The 10343-nt window shown below is 53.9% G+C and overlaps 1 protein-coding gene across 1 annotated transcript; it reads right to left on the bottom strand.

The window, feature by feature from the left end:
- Positions 1 to 3212: 3212 nt before the first annotated feature.
- On the bottom strand, positions 3213 to 8169 carry Lingo4 (leucine rich repeat and Ig domain containing 4). Its single transcript, XM_005414547.2, has 2 exons — positions 8064 to 8169; positions 3213 to 5674 (listed from the first exon to the last, which is right to left on the bottom strand). Exon 2 carries the CDS (start codon positions 5659 to 5661, stop codon positions 3889 to 3891), a length of 1773 nt encoding a protein of 590 aa, XP_005414604.1. The 5' UTR covers positions 5662 to 5674; positions 8064 to 8169; the 3' UTR covers positions 3213 to 3888.
- Between the last annotated feature and the right edge of the window lie 2174 nt (positions 8170 to 10343).

Below are 10343 nucleotides of genomic sequence, written 5' to 3'. Positions count from 1 at the left end.
TTTGCAAGATGCTCATTCCTTGCATCAGTATCCAGTACAGTGAAAGAAACAGAAATTAGAGAAAGAATACATCAGGGAGCAACATGGGGAGTGCCGGGATGATGCCAGAATACTTTGGGTCCAGAATTCTCTTGGCCTAGGTGAAACCATGACTGAAATAGGAGAGAGGTGGAGGAAGGTAGGATGAGGTGACCTCAGGAAGGCTCTGCTAGACAGGGGCAGGCAGAAAGTGGGCAGAGTCAGTGAATGCAAAGAGCTCACAGGTTGTCCCCATACTGGAAATTCCCAAGCAGCTTTTCTCTAACCTAGGAAGTTGCTAAATTTAGGACCCAAAAAAGGAACTATCAAATCTGTAGCCTGCATTTTAAATCAGAAGATATCTATTGCTGGGGGACAGGCCTTTTGCATCAGTCTATCAGATCCTTGGAATTTCTGCTCCTTTTCACCTGTCCTAAGGCAGAGGCAGTTGGGATATTGGGAGAGGGGATGGAGAAGAAAGAGGACAGATGAACAACTTCTTGAGTCAGGTACATTAGGGAAGGTGAAGAGAAGCTGAGGATCAACAGCTGACCCAGCCCTCCATAAAAAGCTCAGAATGAGTCAGGTGGAAGATGTCATCTTTGTCACAGGTAGGTTTTGAGAGGGATAATAACAGCGAGTGTGGCAGTAGGGTAGAAACTGGGGGCGGGGGTTCAGTCAGACCGTGCTGAGTTCAAACGCAGTTTCCTTATTAAGTAGTTCTATGCACTTAAGCAGTGGAATCTATTTGACCTTGAGATCCATCAGCTCAGTGGCCTTCCTGCCTTTCAGGGTTCGTGTGAGGGTTAAATAAGAAAGCATGCATAAGGCCACTTGACGTGGAAGAGCCTTCCTAAATGTTTTCTCCTCACTCAGCGTCACCACACCCCACCTCAGGCAGAGCCTCTGTAGAATTGTCCCGTACGTGTGGTACCATCATAGCCTTGTGTGTGGGCATGCCCCACAGCCATTCGGTAAGCACACCACCCACTTACATCCTCGGTTGTATTTGCACATTCTTTGGCACACACGCCACAGCCTTCCCAGACCGGTATGGTAAGGGACTGGCTTGCTGATGGTGGGACCACCCTTGGAAGTACTCAGCACAGCGACCTCGTTCCTTTAACATGCTTCACTTTTTGAAGGTGTCCTGGGAAAGCCATAGAAGGGTGGTAGCAGAGAGTAACCCTACAGACATCTCCATGAGACGTGACTGTTTCTTGGTGAAGACTCCATCAACCAGGGAGACCCTAGTCTATGCCCAGGGTCATAGTATCTGGAGCTGTACTGTGCAGTACAGTAGCCACTGGGCTCATGTGGCTGTTAGACACGTGTAAATGTGATAGTGTGACTGGGAGTAGAAATATAAATTTAATTTTAATTAATTTAAAATTGAGAACAGATCTTTGATTTGTTTTGTTTTTTTCCGGTACTGGGAATCGAACTCACGACCTTGTGCTTGCCAGGCAGGCGCTGTGCCGCTGAGCTAAATCCCCAGCCCCGAGAACAGATCTTTGATTCAATTATTGGAAACTTTTAACTATGTTTAGCACAGCTTGAATGTGTGAATCTACTTTTTTTTTGTGACTCTACTTTTTCAAAGGTGAATTTTATTAAATCTAAATACAGATATTTCTGGTAAAATTTAGTGACTGAATTGAGATGCCCTATAAGTGTAAAATATACTATTGATGTCAAAGACCAAGTATGACAAACATAGTAAATATGTCATTACTGATTTTTATATGGACACATTGACATGATAACAGTTTGGGTAATAAATATAGTATTAAAACTAAGCTTGCTTCATTTTGATTTTGTTTAATGGAGCCACTGTAAATTTGAAATTACACACGTGACTCGACTTTTCTTTCTCTTGCATGTGTGTGTTGCTGAGACTTTGGGCAGCAGTGTCTCCCTCTGCCAGATGCTCATCTGTCCTAGCTGCCCCAGGGCCCCAGCAGTGCTGCTTCCGCCCTTGTCTGCATTGCAGGGAGGGCAAGTAGAGTGAGAACTGCTGGCGCCCAACTCCCAGGTCCCAACCTAATAAGCTGCTGGATGGGAGATCGCAGAGAGAAACGGAGAGGGGAGGTTGCTGGATGCTGAGCTGTGTGCACAGCGGGGAGGTGGGCTCAGGGATGGCCATTTCTCAAGAATGTCAGTTTCCCCAGGCTCATTTACCAAACCGCTGGATTCTCACATTCACCTCTGCCCCACTAAAGAGCTTTGCCTCCTCGGTGGCACCAGCTGCCTTCACCTGTCAGGGACAATTTGAGCTGGTGCTCTTGTAATGAATGGGCTCTCCTCAGAGCAAGGACATCGACAGCAGCTTGGAAGCTCAGGACGCCTGCCTGTGGTTTGGCACGGGGTGGGCGGGGACTCCACAAGGAGGAGGGAAACTAAGGATATGGGGCAGATCTGCTGCAGAAAGGCTCCTGAGCCGCCGCGTGATTCTCCACTTGGCTGTCCCTCCTGTCCCGCCCCGCCGCTCCCTTCCACGCCTTGTCTTCTGACGATACTGAGGCTGTTGCCCTGTCCCTTCAATTCCCAGCATCTGCACTTTTTGGAGCTCTGCTTTGTCCTCTATCTGGGGCGCACTCCGCAGCCCTCAGCAGTTCTGCCGCTCATTCCTCTTCCCCATCTGGGTGACATCTGTCCAGAGACAGCTTCCCACTGGGACTGCGCTGAACACAATGGGGCTGGAGTTGCTGCCGAGGTCGGTGGAAAGAAGCCAGGCAGACTGTACCCAATCCACCCCTTTCCTCCACCTGCACTACAGTTTGCTTGGCCACCCTCCCTTCCCTCTCCAAGCTGGGTCTCTCTCCTCCGAGAGATGCAGTTTCTTGCATTTATTAGTCGTTTTCCAGGAGGTCCCTTCTTCTGGTTACCCCCCAGGGCACTAGGTGTCTGTGGAAGAGGAGTGACCAGAAGTGTAAAGGAAGGGAAGGAGCGAGGTGTCCTAGGCTGGGATTTTGGTGTAGGCATCCCTTGGAAGGTGGAGGAATCTCTCCTCAGTTCCAGAGAGGGAAAGTAGAAGGGAAAGAATTGAGACTAAACTAGGTGGACAGCATCGGCCTCTGCCTTCATTGGCGGGCTGGGTTAGGCAAAGGCAAGGTCACCAAGACACTCATCAGTGGGCAGGTAGAAAGAGGAAAAGAGGGTAAACTGAGATAAAGAAAGTCCCAGAGATCATGTTTTGTCTTGGCTGCGACCCTGGTGGCCTTTTGGCAGCAGGTTTAATGGTCAGACAGGATGGAGGGAGGCTCATGCAGACAGTGCCAGTGTGTGGTCTGCCTCCCACACCCAACACATGCACGCTCTTCTCCTTAGCCTGAGGACCCTTGGCTCCAGTTCCTTGCATCTAGAGGCTGGGGCTGGGCTGGGCTGGGCTGGGGCTGGGGGCCAGAAAAGAAAGGGTAACTGTGTGGGTGAGGAGCAGAGATTGCATTAAGCAGTGGCACTTCCCAGCCGCACCTCTCAAGTAGTCTTATAGCTGGGGTTGGCAGGTGGCATTGGTTATTAAAGTGTGTGAAGAAAGCCTAGTGGTTAGAATAGCAGACTGGAACCTTGGTTATGGTTCACACATTGTGCATATGTGTTGGAGGGGTGGTTCAGGGAAGGCCAGGCTATCTACAGGGTCTGTATCTGGAACACCCTTCTCCACTCAGAGAAGAGATGACAGTGCCATCCTCAGACGAAAAGCACAGGGCGGCAGCCCTTCTACCAGTGTCACCGGTTGCTGGCACAATGCTGGCAGATGTGAAAGATCTGTGCTGCTTGGGACAAGGTAGGTTCAAAGTGGCTTTGTTTCTGCCTTCCCCTTTGGTACCTGGAGTGGACTTGGCTGGATCCTCAGGGTGGGAGGAAAGGTCAGAAGAGCTTGGCAGTGACCCGGTTACCCCCAGAGTTCTTATCCCCAGAGGGCCGAGGTGCCACAAAGTCAAAGGTCATGTGGTGTTTGACCCGGCCCTTTCCCTTGCTCCAGAGGGCGATCAGCCCAAAGCAGAGGGTCACTGAGGTGAGGAAGGGAAGGAAGCCGACTGCTAGCACCATAGCCACACCTCTGCTGTCCAGAAAGAAAGGCCCTGGGATCCCTGGCATGGTGCTGTTGGGGTCAGGGAGAGTGCCATTTGGTGGTTCCGTGTGGATTACTTCCAGCCAGGTCCTTAGGGAGTCATTCCCAGCTACGTTGCTGACCACACAGACATAGGCCCCCCGGTCCCGCAGCTGCACTGAGCGGATCTCTAGTGTCCCATCCTCTAGGACCCTAATTCTCCCAGCCCTTCCCAGCCAAGGCCCTTGAGGCCTCATCCAGGAGATGGTGGGGGCTGGGTCTCCATCTCCAGAGCAGGAGAAAACGGCATGTCCCCCCTCCTCTGCAATAACCCAGCGAGGCCCGGACTTTTGGATCAGGGCTGGTTTGCAAGTAAAGTGCCCTGGAGGCAGGATGTCTGAAAACTCCTGCAAGCTCTTCCCCTGCACATGCTGGGGGCCCGCACAGGCCGGGGGCGACGTGCCAAAGTCCAGGCGGCCGCGCAGCCGGAGCAGCCAAAGGAGGCGGCAGTCACAAGTTAAGGGGTTGCCAGACAGCCTGAGGGTGACCAGTTTGTCTGGAGAAGGGAAAGCTGTTTCCTCTAGCGTCTGAAGGGCATTATCTGCCACGTCCAGGAGGTGGAAGGCAGTCAAGCCGTGGAAGGCGTGGGCAGCAATGGAGGTGAGGCCGGTGCCTGACAGCCGGAGCTCTTGGAGCCGCACCAGGGGGCTGAGCCTTCGGGCTGGGATGGCCGAGATTGGGTTCTGAGATAGGTCCAGGACCCTGAGGAAGCTCAGGTGGTGCAGTGCCTGAAAGGGCACCGAGCTCAGATTGCAACGAGTGATGGCCAGGCTGCTTAGATTGAGCCCAGCCAGGCTCCCAGGGTCCAGAGCCTCCAGAGACGGCCAGTGGTGGATCTCCAGCTCCTTCAGCTGCCCCAGCCCCCGCAGTGCCCCCGCAGGCAGCCTCTCAATATCCAGTTCTCGGAGCCTAAGGGCCATGAGTGCTGGGAGGCGGGCGAGTGCAAGGCCAGGCACCGTGCTGAGGTTGCAGCGCTCCAGAGTAAGGGCGCTCAGCTGCGCCAGCCCTGCAAAGGCCCCGGGAGCCACAAACACCAGGTGGTTGTCCCCGACCTCCAGCTGCCGGAGGCTGCCTAGCTCACTGAAAGCTCCATCCAGAAAGAGGACAATCTGGTTGAAGCGGAGGTCCAGCAGAGTGAGGGCAGACAGGCCTGAGAAGACGCCAGGCCCCATGATGCGGAGTCGATTGCCCTGGAGCCTCAGTGTGAGTAGGCTTTGTAGGCCATGGAAGGCTCCGGGCTCAAGTGTGGAGAGCTGGTTGTGGCTGAGGTCCAGTTCCCGAAGCAGGCCCAGTCGGGAGAGCATACCCCGCTGAAGCCCCCACAGGCGGTTCCCACTCAGGTCCAGGAGCTCTGTGTCCAGCGGGAGTCCCCCAGGGACAGCCTCCAGCCGCCTGTGGGCACAGAGCACTGCCCGGGGTTGGGAGGTGCAGTCACACACAGCAGGGCAGCTGGTACTGCCCGCTCCAGGCAGGAGGAGCAGGAAAAGCCACGGGGGCCAGGCTTGCTTCGGAGCTTTGGCCGCCTCCATCCCCTCTTGAGTCCTGGAATAGATGATGACATGGCCCTTTTTGGAGCGTGGCTTCAGATGATGACCCTGGACTTCCCTGCCCTCCTTAGAGGAGACAGGAATTGGCCTATTTGTCTCTATTGCTGTATTGCTGGGCAGGGGGGCACAAAACCAGGAAGGATTCTGGTGTGCTACTGCCCTGGGGCTTTCAGGGGCTTCTCTTTAAGGAATCTCTCCTTTCCTTCCCCCTCCCAGCCCTGGATAACCAGCCATGTCCTCATGGAACCCTAGTCAAGCTGATTTCTGTGGAGAAAGTTCTATGGGAATAAAGCAGGGAGCCGCAGGGAAGGAACTCTGAATCTGCCTAGAATGGGGGTTTTCCTGGGTCCGTGAGATCTGGTGCCCCTGCCCTCATAGCAGCTCTCCCCAGCACCACTCTGTTCTTCTCTGCCCACCTTTGTCTTCCTTTTTTTTTTTTTTTTTTAAATCCACAGCTTTCTCTAAGGCCTAAGGAGGTCACATTCTTGGCCAGAGCTTTTTGTACTGACAGAAACAGGTCCTCACCTCAACTAAGTCACTGGAGGCTGGGGAACACGCAGGCTTCAGCTCTGCCCCTGGTCTCTGCCCTCCTTCGGCCTGGCCCGGGGCCCGAGCTCTGGACCAGCAGATCCAGTGTCTCTAGAGGGCCTGTGAGGACAATAGCCCAGGGGCACAGTAGCCATGGCCCAGGGTGCAGGGAGTGCCTGCCAGGAAAGCTGGGAATCCCTTACAAAAGATCAAAACACAGCCCTCCGCCCCTGGGCATGGAGTTGGAGTGTGAGAGGGATCCAGAGGGTGCCCAGGGTTTCAGGTCTGTTTCTCAGACCTCAGTCTTGAGTCTCTTATAACCATCCTTTTTGTTTTGGTACCGGGTCTCATAACCATCCTTAATGGTGTATTGCTTCTAGTCTATGTGTGAAGCTGAGAGTGAGCTCTTGCCCGCTTTGCCCTGAGCAGTGGGAGCAGTGTACAAGAGGCAGATTGTGACCAGGGAGGCGTAGACAAAGAAAGGGAGACGATGTCTGACCAGATACTATGGGACAGCACAGCAGACAACTGGGCCCAGGCAGTGTGCACAGCTACTGATGTAAAACAGGTTGCTGAGTACCGGGGCCTGGGCAATATTAGGAAGTTGGTGACTATGGTGACTGACCACTGCAGACTTGGCTGAGGTGATAGAAGAGAAGCCCCTCCCTTGTTGCACCTTGGGTGAACAGGGAACCCAAGGGAGGGGAGGTATTGGAGTTGGCAAGGGATGGCAAAGAAATAGGAGCAAGAACCAGGTTGCGAGTCTCTCCCAGGCGTCGGTCCTTATCACTTCTGGGTTTTGGGGCCTTAGGCTTTCTGGGCCCTATGGGGTCAGCTTCTGCTACATGCCCTACTTCCTCCCACATGGAAGACAAGAGAGGCAGTTTAAGAGATGGTGTGACTTCTTCCTCTTCTTCCCCACTCTCACCTTCCTCCGGGAGGATCTCTGGACAGCACTGGACTAAAGAAGGAGGCCGACAGAACAGAGGGGTGCAGGGAAATGTTCTGAGAAATTATGGCAAGGGACAAAGGCTGCCCTTGTTCTGACCTAACAGGTATCTCGGCATGCTTGGAGTTCTCCAGGGACAGCAGCGTCCCAGCCTCCCTCCTGCTCCCTGGGCCATTCTGGGAAGTCCACCTGACAGCTAGCTCTTCATCACAGCTGCTGCAGTTCCTGCTCATCCTTTCTGCTCTGCATTCAGCAAAAGTGCAGTGAAGCGTGAAACGCGGCTTCCTTCCCTCCCACTCCTGTGAGTTTCCTCTCAGTTGCCACAGCCTGCTGGGCCAGGGGCTGGGGGACCTAGGGTCAGTCTCTCTTATTTATAAAGTGGCTAATTTAATCACATAACTTCCCCTGCCAACCACTGTGGCTACATAACTGGCTTCCGGCCACTTTGCAGAGACAGATAGGTGCCAGAGCCACTTCTTTCTCTCCTTCAGAGGGTGGGCTCTGGGACATGACCCCCTCAAGGGAGGGGAGCTTCCTCCTTGCCTCTGTGTGACAGTCCAGAGAACAAGGAACACCAGCGTGCTCTCCAAACACACCTGCTTGAGGACCTGTGTGGGGAATGCTGCCCTGGGGGAAGATCTGTGGAATATCCCACAGACTATGGGGAACCCCCCCACCAGAGGTAGAGGAAGTACTGGGGACAAGGGACTCCAGGGAGCCCTCCCTCCTAGGGGCACCTGGGACGTTTTAGTTTCCCTATCAAAGTCCTGTGGGGCCGGATTAATGGGTGGCAGGGGTGGGGTGCAGCTGCCTTTTTCATTGATAGGGACACCGGTCTGGCTTTGTCTCTGAGAATGTTACAGAAAAGGGCAGCTGCAGCTTTGGGACAGAGAGAAGGGGCACTTACCAGAGAAGCTGGAGGGTGGCATCAACTTGGTCACTGCATCTGTCCAGGGCTGAGGACGCTGTCCCATTCAAGCAGGTCCTCGGCCCCTGCACCTCCCCTCTGTGCCTCAGTCCCCACTGCCCGCTGCCCCCCTGCCTGCTGCCGCCTGCTGCTGCTGTTGCTGCTGCTGCTGCTGTGGCTGTCGCTGCCAAGACTGAGGGAGAGAAAAGAGCCAGGAAGCATTTCTCTCTGTCTCTCTCTCTCTCTCTCTCCCTCTCTCTCTGTCTCTGTCTCTCTATTCCTGCCTCCCTCCCTCTCTCTCCCTTTTTAAACCAGGCGAGAATGAGTCTGCAGCAATCCTGTTGGTGCAAAATAAATAAATAAAGCCACCAGGAGGGCTGCAGCCAGTGCCACTACAGGAGGGGGGGGGGTGAAAAGGGTGGCTGTGCAGGGAGGGGGCTGCAGTAGAGGCTGCAGCAGGGGGATCTCTGAAGGGTCTCTCAGATATCCTTATTTCCCCCTGGAGAGCTAGAGACATCCTGGAGCTAACCACCTTCCAGGGGATTGTCTTTTAGTCTCCCAGATGCAGGGCAATTCTGTGAACTTCTCAATCTAAACAACCCCCATGGGTATCATTTGTGGGAAAGTTCTCGGTCCACAGCATTGCCCTGGGAGCTCCACTGTGAGGCAGCTTCAGTGGGGTTACGGGAGGATCAACTCACTGGCCTCGCTGGGGCACTGCTCAGCTCAGGGGGAACCGGGAGGCTGGAATCCTTACAATATGATGGATTGCTGAGTGGACACAAAAATGGCACTGGACAGCCGGCGTGGGGGTAGTCATCCTTTGGCCGTCCACCACCACCACCACCACCACACACACACACACACACACACACACACAACTTTTGCCTTTAAAATAATTTTATAAAGAGTGGCACAAGGTGGATTTTATGTTTACCCAGCTAAATCTCTCCCCTGAGAGAAGAAAAACAGTTCCTTCCTGTCATCTGTTTGTCCCTCCCAGGAGAGTTCACCACTATCTGTAAAGCCAAGAGACGTTTGGGGCAAGATCACAGCGGGAGAACCAGGTCCTGCCCGGCGCCCGGGCTCTGCCTCATGTGGGAGTCGGCACCCCCGACCGCAGTGGTACAACAGCACGGCCTTCCTTTCTCCACTGTGGGAGCAACGCCGGGGACCAGGGCCAAGGAAGTCTTCCTGGCTCTATCATGGCCTTTGGGTTGACCCCAGTCAGCTCTCTCTGTTTCCCTGGGTGTTCTTTTGACAGAAGACAGCCGGTGCTGCGGTGGGATGAGGACCACCCCACTGAGACTGGCTGGCTGGAGTATCGTGGGAATGTGCCTGGGTCCCTCGGCACTGAGTTTCTTTCTTTTTTTCTCTTGAGACAGGGTCTCACTCCGCAGTTCAGGCTGGTCTTGAGCTCGCAGTGACCCTCCCCAGTGCTGTGATTACAGGCGTGTGCCACCGTGCCCAGCCTGCACTGAGTTTCTCCCCGCAGGCACTAGGGTTTTCTGAGCTGTGGCCTCAAGGATGAGTGACTGTGTCATATCACAAGTGTCTATAAAACCTGCAGGCTGAGGTTGCATGCTTTCCACCTGTATGTGAATGCGTATCTCTGTTTAGGAGTTGTGTTAACTCCTAAAATCTATTTTTAAAGTGCCTGTAAGAAGTCTGAGTTCGAACTCTGCATCTGTCTGTCATGTCCTTGGCCTCCGTTGTAGCCTCTCCCATGCCCAAATCCTTTAAAACAGTTACCCTGGTCCTTCACCCCCATTTCATCATTACCCTCCTCCACATACCCAGGTTTTTAGACCCCAGGAAAAGGGCAGGTGCCCCGCAACTGCTTTGCTGAACTGAGAGGAAGGCTGAAAGTTCTAAGGATCCAGATTCATGTTATATACAGGTCCTTCTGGGGTCTTGCACTAGTCTCTGAGTGATCCATCTCCCCCAGCTGAAGCACATGGGGAATACAATGAGGTATTTCAAAGGCCTGTTCTTAGCTTCTGAGCCCAGAGTTGAGTTCTCTTCGTCCAGGGTGCCCTGAATTCTCTTGTTTTCTTGAGGACACCTTGGTCCTCCCAGAGTCCTTATATCCCACCCACTCCATACTCCCAGACCTGGAGTGGAGGCTGCAGGGAAGGACACAGAACAAGGCTGAGGCTGGAGAGGATTTTCCTCTATTCCCGCCCTGTCTCCCTGCCAGGCAAGTCTGGGGGCAGAGAACCAGTCTCAGCATACACTCACTCCCAGAGAATAGGCGGGGACCACCCTGTACGGGGCATG

Source organism: Chinchilla lanigera, unplaced genomic scaffold (genome assembly GCF_000276665.1).
Source record: "Chinchilla lanigera isolate Chin_1 unplaced genomic scaffold, ChiLan1.0 scaffold00188, whole genome shotgun sequence".
Classification (NCBI taxonomy): domain Eukaryota; kingdom Metazoa; phylum Chordata; class Mammalia; order Rodentia; family Chinchillidae; genus Chinchilla; species Chinchilla lanigera.
The sequence above is the reverse complement of the archived record's forward strand: the minus strand, read 5'-3'. Positions and strand labels throughout refer to the sequence as shown.